The sequence below is a fragment of the Clupea harengus genome, chromosome 22 (genome assembly GCF_900700415.2).
Source record: "Clupea harengus chromosome 22, Ch_v2.0.2, whole genome shotgun sequence".
NCBI lineage: Eukaryota > Metazoa > Chordata > Actinopteri > Clupeiformes > Clupeidae > Clupea > Clupea harengus.
The window spans coordinates 8,062,570-8,077,547 of NC_045173.1; the positions used below are offsets into that span (position 1 = coordinate 8,062,570).

Consider the following 14,978-nt stretch of genomic DNA (forward strand, 5'->3'; position numbering starts at 1 on the left):
TTACATTTACATTGTTAAACGTTTTTTCTTTATTCCCATGTATTTTGCAAGTCTTCTTGTTCAGCTGAATCCCATGATGGATCCCTTCTTGTACATTTTCATCAGAAGGGATGTGAATGTGAGAGGTCATTGTTGTGTGACACCCTAGTCTAACAGAGGAGCCAAACCCTAGTCTAACAGAGGAGCCAAGGGACACCCTAGTCTAACAGAGGGAGGACAAAACAACTAGTAGAAAACATTGGTAAGACAAATGGCTGGAATTTAAGTTGCTGATACTGAACCGATTGAGAAATATAGTTAGATTAGGAGAACACAGTGTCGTTCAATGAGGTAATGTTATTATCAACAAATGTTGTTTCATGTGTTGATAGTCATACATGTGGCAGCAAGTACAGTATGTCAATTTCTGTGAAAAATGCTTTTGTATGAGCTGTTCTGGTACTGTTGTACTACATATAGACGGTTGTGTTGGATGATGAATTAATTTGTATTCACTTGTCTTTTTTTCATTCTGGACGTCATGGCACTCCTGCCTGTTTCTGTTATTGATGTTGTTGTTTGAGGAGTGGAAGAAGTTCTATAAAAATGTTATGAATCGTCAACTTCTTTAGGGAACTCCTCTCATGAAACATGTATGTGCAACAAAACGCAACTTCTACATTATCGTGCAATTAAAACATAGATTTGTTGTTTATAATCTCTCTGTGTATTTACTTTGGGGTTATCAACTGAAACAGCAGGAATCAAAACTTTAAGTGAACATTGCTATTACTGCTATATTGCTAATACACTGTGGACGTAGTTCATTAGGTATCTATAATAAAATGCATTCCCTTTATGGAGAACACTTAAGCTACATTCCAGTATGCATTTTTATCAGAGTTTCTGTTTTGATCCATTGAATGCCTTTAGTAGTCTCAAAATGTCACCTCTTAACATGTGACAGTTGATACATGGTGACCTCCATGAACATCCTGTATGATAACAACATTTCAAGACAAACAAGTTTTAAAATGTGATTTTATTATACACAGAAAAATACAATGTATCAACCCACTTTTAAAAACAGTATGGTACTAGCTGCCTTTTTCTATATCTCACTGCACTCTGATTGAGATGTCACAATCCAAAAGAATGTAATACACAATATATTGAAATTAAACACTGTATCTCATGTATAACCAGACAGATATGTGTTCTATTTGTACTTGTTTGAAAAGAAGCAGGATAGCATGTTATACCTTTTAAGGTTGTGCAACTGTACTGTATTTGAGCTCAGAGCACAGACTGACAGTGACAGAAACACAGATAAAAAATATTTTACAATATTAGTCAGTGTTCCCGCCATGATCTCACACATCTAGCTTTATAGATGCGTAACGTGCATTCAGTCAAAAAGATGGCACTATAACATTGCAAATCAAAACATCTTTCAACATCTCCACGGTGTAGCAGGACACATCTGTTATCCCAAATCTCAAGATGTTATCAGTCAGTGCTTTATAATGGGCATAAAATGTAATTAAATGTATAAAACACTTGTTGATATCTGGGTATTTATACATCATCTTACTATTACGGATATTGAACAATAGACACTAATGGTGTGAGGTACATAGTAATAACAGAGAACTATCCAGTTGTTATAGGCCTATCCCCTTACATGGAGCTGCTTTTCCCAGACATGAGTAATCAGTGAATAACACAATGTGTTTGTCCTTGTGACTGCCACAGCCTGATGTAAGCTTGACGACTTGGAAGTGTAGCTGTTTAGTATCTTGGATCATTTAACATTGCCATAATTACCTTTAAGTTCCTTTTTAATCACTTTAAGTCCTAATATAAGCCTCTGTATGAAATACATATTTGTAGCAAAAACTTACTACAGTTGACTTACTTAATATTTTACAACAAATACCACTTAGGACGTTTGGTATGTTCAAGTACTTTAACATGGGATGTATCAAGCTCCCTTGCTGTGCAGAAAAATATGCTTAAAAGCACTCAAGATATATTTTTGAAGGATTCTTAATCCAAATCCCAGCACAGGCACCAACATTTTAAACAACATATTCCCATGATGACATGTTACATGAGAGTATCCTTTCCAATGCAACTTATGCAATACTTTCACCTTGACCTGAATTCATTTGTATAGTATTGTATTGTATCACAACCTCCAAAATTCCAAATGGGTTTCTTAAGGGTAGAATTCTATTAGTTCTGCAGAAGGAAGTGGCGAATAATGCACAAGTTTGATCACCTCATGCAGCTCACAGTATGGGGCAATTCTGCCCACACCTAAGCTGCAGTGACTCTGTGGAGTCCTCTTCCCGCAGGGTTCTACCTCCAATGCTCCGAGACCGAGCTGGTCGCTCCACTGCACCGCCCCCTTCTGGATGAATCTTTCCATCTGGAAGCTTGAACTCCACTGAGGCAAATGAGGAGAAACTGCTGTGCTTTCGTGCCCATGTTTTTGAAGGTTCTTCTTGTGGAGAGACCCTGTTCCCCCTCATGATGTCTCCTTGCCTATTTCCATTGCTGCTCTGGTCGTCTCGGAAGGGGTCTGAGTCACTACTGTGTGGTATGGTGAAATATGTGCATTTGGGTGTTGGTGGTTTTGCCATCTCCTCGAGCTCTGATGAAGAGATGACAGCGAGCGAGGGCTGATGGTTCAGATATTGTGAGGAAGATGCATATTCACTTATGATGTCCTGACCTGAGTCTGCAGAGGACGTGTCCATTTGACCATACATCCCCATGGACAATGGAGGCGATTTTCGAATTAGGTGGTTTTCCTTCAGCAGCCACCTGCCTTTGTCAATTAGCACACCTTCACGGAGATCCGCTTGAGAATAAAAAGATAAGCACTGCACAGATTCCGAATCTCCGTTAAATGAACCTGACGTGTTTAAGTGTGCACTATCCTGGGGTGAGGCTCTAGATATAGTGTCTTGATTAGAGTAAAGGCTACACATGCTCTTAAAATCAGACTTTGGGGAAAAATTAGATTTTTTACCATAGGGAGATGTTACAGATCCATTCTCAGTAATGGCACTGTTTTTGCCATATGACATTTCACTTTTTTGATCTACATGACTTTGTGAGGTTGACACCCTGTCTGCCTCTTCCTCTCCCACATCTGTAGAAATGTTAAAAGACACCTGTGACCTACGTTCCCCACTGTCTGCTGTGTCAGGTCTGTAGTCAGTCACGTCTGAGGTGTTTGGGCTTGGCAGGCGTTTTAGACCATACTGACTCTCTATGATTGTTTTACCTGGAAATATTTCTCTAACAGAATTTGCTTCATCTATTGGCTGTATTTTCAAATTACCATTGGAGTCATACGTGAATGTCAAAGAGGATGAGAGCAGAGCGTTGTTGACAAAGTCCAGCAGCTCCTGAGATAACTCCACAGGTTGGTGCAGACTACGGTAGCCTTGTGTATCTGGTTGTTCGTCCTCCATCTCATCAGGATGGATGCTATTTTCACTATGAGTATCCTGACCCTCACATGAACCAGAACCCTTAAGTGAGTCTTTCTGTCCTTCCACAAAGGCAACCACGTGTGCAAGGATATCAGCCTGCTCTTCATGACAGATTTCTTCTTCTGCAAGGCCGTTTCCATGGACATCTTCTGCTTTACCAAGGTCATCCGACTGTTGCGCATATCCACCTTCCTCTCCAGCATGACTATCCACATGGTTACCTTCCTCCTCTGTGGCAACGTCTTCATGAATACTTTCACATTTGGCTTCTTCTGACTGATGGTCTGTGTCGTGATCTTTACAAGACTCTGACTGATGGTCTGTGTCGTGACCTTTCCCAGAGTCGGACTGATGGTCTGTGTCGTGACCTTTCCAGGACTCTGACTGATGGTCTGTGTCATGACCTTTCCAGGACTCTAACTGATGGTCTGTGTCGTGACTTTTCCAAGACTCTGAGTCCCTGTCCATGTCTTTCGGCTCAGACTCTGTCACAGGTGTGAGAAACCGTTCAGAATCCATATCTTCTGATTCTGCTGTTCGGGATCCTGTTTCTTCACATTTAATACTTCCTGCTTCATTACTACCAGCAAGACTTATTTCTTCTTCTATTGAATTGATAGTCTCTTTTCCCCCCTGAATATTGTTAAGCTCCTGTAAGTTATCTTCATCCATGGCATTTGCCTTTTCTTCATCTTCAGTGTACGCTTCAGGCATCATTTCCACCTCTTCACTGTCCTCCACATCATCAGCCCTAATAATAGTGCTTGTGTCTGTAGTCTCTAGACGTGAAGCTTCTTCAGTGGTCCTTGTGGGTAGTTCTGCTGCATCATGATAGGTAATCTCCTCCTCAACAAGAGATGCTATCTCCTGTCGCAATTCTTCAGACATGCTCAGCTCCTCCATCAGCTGTTCAATCCCAAATGGATGATCTTTGTTTTGGTCACCTGCCTCTGAATGTACATCTAGTCCGTACTCCTGCTCCAAATTCTTTGGTGATGGTAGGGGATCATCATCGATGTCATATTTCTCTTGGAAATCTCTCCAACTCTCCTGGAATGTGGGAGATGTAGAGTTACGTAGATCTGAAAGACTGGCCTTGAGCTCTTTCTCATCCTCTGTGTTAGTAAGCTTTTCAAGAGACTGCATCACCTTTAGGGCCTCTGGGGAGCTGCTTCTCCCACCCATTATTGAAAGCTGTGATCCTTGGCCTGATGAGCCATCCTTCAGTGTCATGACCGACAGGAAGGAGAGGAGTTTAGTAGAAGAAGCACCAAAAACAGAGGCCACCTGGCCAGAGAAGTCAGTAAGGCTGCGGGTTTTCTCCAAGGGGACGGGCCGTGTAGGGCTAACAGCCTGTCTGATGGATTTCAGAGATAAACATAGCTGGTGTAAAATTGGCTTCATACCTCCCTTAGAGTTTGAGTCAATATCCTGTGATGGCCGACTATCAAGAGGAAAAAGGGCTTCAGTTGACTTGTGCGTTTTTGTGTGCCACTCCTGATCAGCAGGTTGGATCCGAACAGTTGGCATAGATCTACAAAAGCTTCTCATTCTTTGTGTTCTGTCTTCAACCAGCTCTCTATCACATTTGATCAGTATGGGTGGTGCAGGTCGTTGTCTTTCATCAGCATCTTCCTCGACAGACAAATCCTCTTCCTCAGGATAAACATTTCCCAAAGCCCTCATTTCCTCAGACCCCTCTGATGATGAAGTGCCTATTTGAAACACTGCCCTTGTCGCTGGTGGGTCAAGATGGGTTATCTCCTCCATATAGGGATCTGACTCAGGGTGCGTATTTTCAAGCCAACTACCTACATACTGATGGACATCTGAAGGAGGAGCACAGAGGAAAGGCATTGAAGCACTTTCAATTAGGTTTTGTTCGGGGGATTTAAGTCTGTCCCCATTCACAGACTTTGACTTTGTCGTAACTTTTTTTATTCCACCTGGAGTTATTGGTGTCAGTGGCTTCCTCACTTGAGGCATAGATCCCTGTGAATCTGTAGTTTTTACTTTAGGCGATGAGTTTCTGGATGTGGCCACTCCCAAATGGAGTGCCTCAATAGATGATAAAACTTTCCTTATCCCAGTGTTTGAAGATGTGCTGCTTTTAATAGAAGACTTTTTACTTCTGTTGCCCTTTCTTTCAGTCTTTGATTTGTTTGTCTTCTGACTCTTAGCACTCTCTGCCGAACTAATTTTTTCAGAAATAACACCACAAGAGCTAGCTGCTTCCTTTGTCTGAGCCCCACTTTCCAGGTCGAGGTCCTGGCAATTGCAAAACTCAGATTCTTCCTGCACTGACTCCTTAATCTTAGATTCTGAAACTAGACTCTGATGACATGAAGAATCTGTGTCATGAGGAACAACTTCTCCATCTCCCTCTTCACTTCGGCTTGGCAGGCCCTCTGCACAATTGCGATCCTCCCGATCAGCTAAACTAAGCCGTTCTTCTCTCTCTGTGTCGTGGCTTGGGAGTTCCCCCCCACTGTTGCATTCCTCATCAGCAGATGAACTGTGTGGATCGTTTGTGGGGCTTCCATCTTCATGTGTGGTAGCCACTCCCTCTTGTTCTGAATTGGGAACGCTGCACACAGAGTCATCATTTGCCACATCACTGGTCTTAAGATCAGGTGAGTTTGCAGAAGGTGACGCAGCTTGTGTAGTCACAGACTCGTCTTCTTTTAGTTGTGAACCTTCCTCCGCAGGGCTTCCTCTAGGAGACTTAATATTTTCTTCGGAATGCTCTGACTTTACTTCTGTGGTTTCACAATAACTAATTTCTCTAGTTGTCTTTTGGATCTCTGTAGAATCATAATCACCAGCTAAGCTGCACTCCTCCCCTGGATGGCTTCCTTTGTTCTCCTCCTCTAATGGGTGCTCCTTGCCCTGATAATTCACGTTATCTCCTTCTTTCATATTAGCTATAGACATAATTTCCACTACCTCACTGTCCTCTATAACATTGGCCCTAATAATTGTGCTTGCGTCTGCAGTCTCTGGGCTTGAAGCTTCCTCAGTGCCACCTTTCAGTAAGTCTGTTGCATCATGATACATCATCTCTCCCTCAGCTAGAGATGATAGCTCCTGTCTCAACTCTTCAGACATGCTCAGCTCCTCCATCAGCTGTTCAATCCCAAATGGATGATATTTGCTTTGGTCACCTGCCTCTGAATATACATCCAATAAAAATTCCTGCTCTGAAGTCTTTGGTGATGGTAGGGGATTATCATCGATGTCATACTTCTCTTGGAAATCTCTCCAACTCTCCTGGAATGTGGGAGATGTAGAGTTACGTAGATCTGAAAGACTGGCCTTGAGCTCTTTCTCATCCTCTGTGTTAGTAAGCTTTTCAAGAGACTGCATCACCTTTAGGGCCTCTGGGGAGCTGCTTCTCCCACCCATTATTGAAAGCTGTGATCCTTGGCCTGATGAGCCATCCTTCAGTGTCATGACAGACAGGAAGGAGAGGAGTTTAGTAGAAGAAGCACCAAAAACAGAGGCCACCTGGTCAGAGAAGTCAGGGAGGCTGCGGGTTTTCTCCAAGGGGACGGGCCGTGTAGGGCTAACAGCCTGCCTGATGGATTTCAGAGATAAACATAGCTGGTGTAAAATTGGCTTCATACCTCCCTTAGAGTTTGAGTCAATATCCTGTGATGGCCGACTATCAAGAGGAAAAAGGGCTTCAGTTGACTTGTGCGTTTTTGTGTGCCAGTCCTGATCAGCAGGTTGGATCCGAACAGTTGGCATTGATCTACAAAAGTTTCTCATTCTTTGTGTTCTGTCTTCAACCAGCTCTCTATCACATTTTATCCGTATGAGTGGTGCAGGTCGTTGTCTTTCATCAGCATTTTCCTCAACAGACAAATCCTCTTCCTCAGGATAAACATTTCCCAAAGCCCTCATTTCCTCAGACCCCTCTGATGAGGAAGTGCCTATTTGAAACACTGCCCTTGTCTCTGGTGGGTCAAGATGGGTTATCTCCTCCATATAGGGATCTGACTCAGGGTGCGTATTTTCAAGCCAACTACCTACATACTGATGGATATTAGAGGGAGGAGCACAGAGGAAAGGCGTTGAAGCACTTTCATTTAGGTTTTGTTCGGGGGATTTAAGTCTGTCCCCACTCACAGACTTTGACTTTGTCGTAACTTTTTTGATTCCACCTGGAGTCATTGGTGTCAGTGGCTTCCTCACTTGAGGCATAGATCCCTGTGAATCTGTAGTTTTTACTTTAGGCGATGAGTTTCTGGATGTGGCCACTCCCAAATGGAGTGCCTCAATAGATGATGAAACTTTCCTTATCCCAGTGTTTGAAGATGTGCTGCTTTTAATAGAAGACTTTTTACTTCTGTTGCCCTTTCTTTCAGTCTTTGATTTGTTTGTCTTCTGACTCTTAGCACTCTCTGCCGAACTAATTTTTTCAGAAATAACACCACAAGAGCTAGCTGCTTCCTTTGTCTGAGCCCCACTTTCCAGGTCGAGGTCCTGGCAATTGCAAAACTCAGATTCTTCCTGCACTGACTCCTTAATCTTAGATTCTGAAACTAGACTCTGATGACATGAAGAATCTGTGTCATGAGGAACAACTTCTCCATCTCCCTCTTCACTTCGGCTTGGCAGGCCCTCTGCACAATTGCGATCCTCCCGATCAGCTAAACTAAGCCGTTCTTCTCTCTCTGTGTCGTGGCTTGGGAGCTCCCCCCCACTGTTGCATTCCTCATCAGCAGATGAACTGTGTGGATCGTTTGTGGGGCTTCCATCTTCATGTGTGGTAGCCACCCTCTCCTGTTCTGAATTGGGAACGCTGCACACAGAGTCATCATTTGCCACATCACTGGTCTTAAGATCAGGTGAGTTTGCAGAAGGTGACGCAGCTTGTGTAGTCACAGACTCGTCTTCTTTTAGTTGTGAACCTTCCTCCGCAGGGCTTCCTCTAGGAGACTTAATACTTTCTTTGGAATGCTCTGACTTTACTTCTGTGGTTTCACAATAACTAATTTCTCTAGTTGTCTCTTGGATCTCTGTAGAATCATAATCACCAGCTAAGCTGCACTCCTCCCCTGGATGGCTTCCTTTGTTCTCCTCCTCTAATGGGTGCTCCTTGCCCTGATAATTCACGTTATCTCCTTCTTTCATATTAGCTATAGACATAATTTCCACTACCTCACTGTCCTCTATAACATTGGCCCTAATAATTGTGCTTGCGTCTGCAGTCTCTGGGCTTGAAGCTTCCTCAGTGCCACCTTTCAGTAAGTCTGTTGCATCATGATACATCATCTCTCCCTCAGCTAGAGATGATAGCTCCTGTCTCAACTCTTCAGACATGCTCAGCTCCTCCATCAGCTGTTCAATCCCAAATGGATGATCTTTGCTTTGGTCACCTGCCTCTGAATATACATCCAGTATAAATTCTTGCTCTGAAGTCTTTGGTGATGGTAGGGGATTATCATCGATGTCATACTTCTCTTGGAAATCTCTCCAATTCTCCTGGAATGTAGGAGATGTAGAGTTACGTAGATCTGAAAGACTGGCCTTGAGCTCTTTCTCATCCTCTGTGTTAGTAAGCTTTTCAAGAGATTGCATCACCTTTAGGGCCTCTGGGGAGCTGCTTCTCCCACCCATTAGTGAAAGCTGTGATCCTTGGCTGGATGAGCCATCCTTCAGTGTCATGACAGACAGGAAGGAGAGGAGTTTGGTAGAAGAAGCACCAAAAACAGAGGCCACCTGGTCAGAGAAGTCAGGGAGGCTCTGGGCTCTCTCCAATGTCTCAGTATGTGTCGGGATAACCACCCGTCTTATGGACCGCAGGGATAAACATAGCTGCTCTAAAACTGGCCTCATGCCTCCCTTGGAGTTTGTCTCAATATCCTGTGATGGCTGACTGTCAAGTGGGAAAAGAACTTCAGTTGATTTATGCATTCTGGTTTGCCAATCTTGATCAGCAGGGTTGATACGAACACTTGGCATCGATCTACAAAAGCCTCGTCTTTCTTGTGGTTCGTCATCAATCAGCTCCCCCTCACATCGGACCTGAATAGGTTGTTGTTGCACTAACCTTTCCACAGATGTATCTTCTTCAGGCAAATTCTCCTCTTCCTCACTAAGTATTTCTGAAGTACTCTTTTCCTCAGACCCTTTTGATAAATCATTACCCACTTGCAACATAGCCTCCTCAGTCTCTGTAAGGTTCAACTCCTCCATGTAGGGAGCTGAGTCTGATATTTGTTGAAGCCAGGTCTCCACGTACTGTTCAACAGAAGGAGGGGAGCAAAGCAAAGGCATTGAAATACTCTCACTCAGTTCCCTATTTTCTTTAGGTAATTTAAGACCCTCATCACTCATGGACTTTTGCTTTAGAATTGTGTTTTTGGTGCGACCTGGAGAGAGAGACGCTAAGACATTCTGGACATTTTTTCTGTGTATTTTCTTTGGCTTCTCAGATTCAGGATTGTTCAGATTATGAGATAAGTCTCTGACTGCACTCTCATCTGAATTTAGCTCGTGCTCTGCGGATAATGCTGAGATGCTGGTTTTACTGGCAGATACTTTCCTTCCATTATCCTCATCACTCTTTTTTACTCTGCCCATTTTTTTACTTAGAGCACTTTCTGCTGAACTCCCCGTTTTTTCCTGATTGTCAGATGAATTCATTATTTTGATGGTCTTTGAGGATTCTGTCAATATAGTCCTTTGTCCTTTGTCTGACCCAGAAGACAGAAGAGATGCATTTTGCTTTGTTCTAGACATGACTGTTCTCTTTTTCTTTCTGCCAGGACTTTTATTCCTAGTGTTCTCGTTTGCAGATGAGGATTCATGTGCAGTGTTCCCACTACTGCCTGTTGCTAGTTTGGAACTAGATTTTCTTTGAGGAGACGTGCTTTCTGATGACAGTGAGAACATCTCATCTTTCTTCCCATTGAGAGATTCTGATGCTGTCGATATTCGAGTAAAATCTACATCACAGTCATTATTTGACGAACAAGGCCCTGAATCTGTGGAACCTATTTTACTATGTGTCCGTGGTGAATTAATACGACTGGGTGTGTTTTGTGAGACATGCTGAGGACTTGCAAGATAGTTGTCGTAGCTACCCTGTGGTTGGGACTCATATATATGCATGACAGTCTCTGTGACCTCAAGACCGCTATTCTCGATCTGGAGGACCTCTGCAACTCCTGAAGCTTTGAGTGAAGAATGTAATGTGCTTTTCTTGCCTTCTGCAGATCCCGTTTTTCTGGGTTTTGGTACAGGTCTGATGTTGCTGGAACTGCTCCGACTGACGACACAGTACCCTTCAGTAACTTCTCCCTCTGATGTGCGCTCCATGTAGGAGTATGTACCAACAGTGCTCTCCTGAACCTCTGTCTCAGTTACTGTAGTTGCGCTCTCCACCGACGCGCTCTTGCTTTTCACATGTGTCGGTCCTGGTGTTGGGGTCCGTCGACTGGTCTCAGCCATGGTGCTGCTGCAGTTACCCCCTCCCCGCTCCTTGAAAGCAACTGTCCTCTCAGCTGAGGTGCGATGGTGTCTCCTTTCGGGTGCCCTTTCTGCGCTGCGGCCTCCAGCATTTTTGGATGAATCGTCGTTGACATATGGAGAGTTAGGACCTGACATGGGCTGCGAGGCACACACTTCCATGTGTTGGCCGGTGACACTTGAGCGGCTTAGTGTAGTAGTCCAGTGTATCATCTCCTCCTGTTTTAATGTGAGCCGTACTTTCATTTCAACTGTCATGCTGCCATCCTGGTTTACACGAAAGGATTTTTCTATGTCATCCTCTGTTGGCATTGTTGGACAATGCCTTCCAGCAACACCTGCCAGGTTGTCACAGGGCTCCATGTCAACAGATTCTGAAGGTGGGTTTAGCTCAGTCTCTAAAGATCCGGAGTGGTGACTTTCATGCTCAGACAAACTTTCACTGAGGGACTTCTTTATCTGACTCACAAAGTATCTTTCTGATGACAGTGAGAATTTCCTTGATCCTGTGCTGCTGCTGGGAGATTTGTGTTTATCTTGATGTATTAGTTGAATGTTGGCCCATGCAGCCCAATGCCCGGACATAGAGGACGGCAAAAAGGCAAGAGAATAGAAGCAAAGATGTTTTAAAATAAAAATATGAATCCAACACAAATTACAAATCAATTGATGGATCCTATGTGCAAATTTGTTTTGCAGGATCAATAAAGTCTACAATATAGTATTTGGTATTGCTGATTTTCAATAGCATGTGCAAGATGAATGAATGTATTATATATTGGCTGATTATGCTATGTATATTGACATTAGCATTGTATTCATTATTTGCACTAGAACTGTGATTCTATTGCAAATATGCAAAATATGATTCGGCTGAGTATGTGACAACACAGTAAAAAATATTTAGTATCTTTAAATGGTAAGATAGACTGCATCCTTACATATTGGTATCTTTAAATGGTAAGATAAAGGATTCTTAAAGATCCTTATCTTTAAATGGTAAGATGGACTGCATCCTTATAGACTGCATCCTTACATATTTGAGGTGGGGTTCTGGTCCGCTCCGTTGGCAAGCCTGACTGAGTCGGTGGTGGACCTCCTTGGAAGTTGAAGCTTGATAGCTTGAAGGGTTCGTTACCAGCAGCTACAACAACACCAGAGCACAGTATGAGGCCAGCAAGGCCCTCAACCTGTTGGATGAAAAAAGGACAGAAGTGTCTCCTTATGGTAATGAACATTGAACACGAACACAAAACTTTAGTTTTGAAGGGAAAACATAGGAATAGGAACAATAGCATTTTACAATATTTACCAGTATTGTGTGCAATCTTTCTTTAGGGTATTTATATGTATTAATGTAAGTTGTTAGGGAGAGAGAAATGTGGTCAGGTTTCAGATAACACACAGGAATATTCTGACAAGTGTGTTGTTACCATGCCAATTATTTTGTAGTCCAGAAACATACATATATATACTGTATATATATATTTTTTTAACAAAACTACTGGAAATGGGAAATGCACTGAAAATGATGATTGATTTTTAAGTTTGAAGTTTGATTCATTTGATTTCAAATCCAGTATTAAACCCTGACACGTGCATGGATCCTGTGCCCACAGTCCTGTGCCAAAGCAAGGCAGATGGTGACTATATTAATCTCAGTGTACTTAGTGCCACATAGGTGTGCGTGACTGTATGACAGAAAGGAAAGAGCTCAACATCAGAAATGTGAACAGCACTATTCTGATGTCCTGCATACTGCTGGCTGCTAAAGATATGACACAAACTTCTACTGACAAGACTACAAATATTGGGCATGCACATTATGATAACATATGACATTACGAACATTACTAGTGTTCAACTTTTTAAGTCTAATGTACGTTTTTGCAAACAGATGTAATGACAATGTTAATAAAGAAGTTTTGATGTTAATATGATGAACTCTTTGATTTAGAAATTGTTTCAATTTTTTACCCGTCTCCCATCTGCACTGAACAGCTTCACAACTGGAAACTGCATAACCTGAGAAAGATAATCCAAAAGTGCATCAAAAGATGGGGCAGTTCTCCTTTGCAACACCACTATGCGTTTCACAGTCGGATCCTTATTCTTGTAAACTACTAGTCTTTTTGGTGTCCGCACTGCAACTGTTCTATTAATCATTCTTTCTGCCCTGATGCCAAAATCAGTCCTCCTGGGTATTTGTCTCATGTTTCCTCTACGTTTAGCACTGATGGGTCTGGTGGTATTCCAGGGGACCTGTCTCTGGTTGGCCTTCTCGAGGTTCAGAGGTTTGACTCGCTTCTGGTCTGTGCACACATAGGAGCCCCCATCCTGAAGTTCCTCCAAGGCACGAATAGAGTTGGTCCCCCTTGGTGTGGTGATAGTGCGCACCCCAAATGGCAGAGGCACTTTCTTGGAGAGGCCATCCAGCAGGGCATCAAAGGTTTTAAATGTGCGTCCATTGATTACCATGCGCAGGCCACCGAACTGTGGGTCTCCGCTCTTGTAGAAGCAGACCCGTTTAGAAGTCAAGGGGTTGGAGGTGGGGGGTGGCCATAGCCGGGAGGCCAGCGTCTGCACACTCCCCGGGGACACCCCCGCCTGCAGTAGGTCTGGGTGGGGCACACTCCCCGGGGACACCCCCGCCTGCAGCAGGTCTGGGTGGGGAGTGGTGCTCATGGTGCCTGGTGGTTTGCTAGGAGGCAGAAAGGTAGAGTTTACTGAGAAGATAAGGAACATGTCTGAAACCGACAGCTATGGAAGCTCACGGTATCAGTCCTCCTAAACAGAGATTTGATCACTTGTTGAGGACATAAGGTTAAAAGTTTGTTTGTTTTTACCACTCTAAAAAAATGTGTCACCTATCATACATTTTTTGACAGCTTAACTGAAAGACAGAAAGTATGATACAAATAGTCTACTTTCAAAGGTGTTTTAATGTTTAAAAAATGACACCATGCATTCAAACCCCTGAAGAGAATCCCTATTAAACAATGCCATGAGCAACTGTAACTGTCGTCTCAAGACAATCACTGTCACATCACCATTTCAGAAAAAGAGCAGAACTTTACACTTCCGAAACTCAAGTCCTAAAAATGGCTCGTCTGTTTTAAGTCAGTCCAGCATTTAGTTTAGCCACTGTATTTCATGTTGCCATGTAGCAACTTCATACATAGCAGTCTTGAAGTAACAGCTATTCTTGTTGAATACAGCTCAGTTTAACAGTAAATAAAAACAGATGTTTAAACCAAATGTCTAAAATAAATACCTTATCATACCTGATTTCACATTATGAAGAGGGCAGTTTCTTCGAATAAGGTTAAATAGCACGGCTGATTCCCATAGCCAAGCTAGTGAAAAGCTGATCAACAATGAATGCAGGGCTATTTTGGGATGGACAGCGTCAGAGTCAATTTGCATAATCTATGGTCGTGGTTAATCAGCATTTCATAGTGTGTTATTGTATAGAGAAATTAACAGACAAAACAGACTATATTTTGGACCAGTTTGTCTTCACTCAGACATATGACATAACCATTATTCTAATCTTTTACAGGAAATAAACTGTCTTTGAGAAGAGAGAAGGTGGAGCCAAGTGTGTGTGTGTGTGGGTGGGGGGTGGAGCAGAGAGGGATTATTCTGTTATCAGCACCTCCATGGCATGTTGTATATTTTCGAAACTCACTTAGTGAATCAGATACATTTATTGTTTTCTCAAACCTAAAGGCTGGCTTTTCTTCCTGCTTTCGTGCAACCGTGTGACATCACGGTGGTTAAAACAGATTCTAATTTTCTAGCAGAGATGTAAGTAGGTTTAAAGAGTCTTTGGCTAATAGGGATTAGATGAGAGGTTTTACCCCATGACTGACAGTGAGGGAAAGGGAAGTTTACTGGGGGGGAAGCATCTGCTTCTCGGCAGGAGGGAACAGAGACACATCCCTGGGTCAGTGCCAGTACATGTTGGTGGCCACAGAGTCACAGTACAGACATCACAGTTCCTCTGAG

General features: G+C 43.0%; 1 protein-coding gene across 2 annotated transcripts; it reads right to left on the reverse strand.

Annotated features, from left to right (window-relative positions):
• Positions 1 to 1,003: 1,003 nt before the first annotated feature.
• LOC105908399 (oxygen-regulated protein 1) lies at positions 1,004 to 14,431 on the reverse strand. Of its 2 annotated transcripts, none has more exons than XM_012836900.3 (4): positions 14,252 to 14,431; positions 12,945 to 13,668; positions 12,004 to 12,157; positions 1,004 to 11,503 (listed from the first exon to the last, which is right to left on the reverse strand). In XM_012836900.3, exons 2-4 carry the CDS (start codon positions 13,650 to 13,652, stop codon positions 2,274 to 2,276), a joined length of 10,092 nt encoding a protein of 3,363 aa, XP_012692354.2. In that variant the 5' UTR covers positions 13,653 to 13,668; positions 14,252 to 14,431; the 3' UTR covers positions 1,004 to 2,273. The 2 variants fall into 2 exon arrangements, with proteins under 2 accessions (XP_012692354.2, XP_031416315.1); XM_031560455.2 differs by having other exon boundaries at positions 14,242 to 14,431.
• Between the last annotated feature and the right edge of the window lie 547 nt (positions 14,432 to 14,978).

Excerpts from the sequence above, each read along its gene's own strand:
- LOC105908399 (XM_031560455.2), bottom strand. The coding sequence starts at position 14,393 with ATGCAAATTGACTCTGACGCTGTCCATCCCAAAATAGCCCTGCATTCA. Across the intron at positions 13,669-14,241 it reads GTGAAATCAGGTATGATAAG|CAAACCACCAGGCACCATGA; the intron begins GTATTTATTTTA and ends TCTGCCTCCTAG. Across the intron at positions 12,158-12,944 it reads TCAGTGCAGATGGGAGACGG|GTTGAGGGCCTTGCTGGCCT; the intron begins GTAAAAAATTGA and ends TTCATCCAACAG.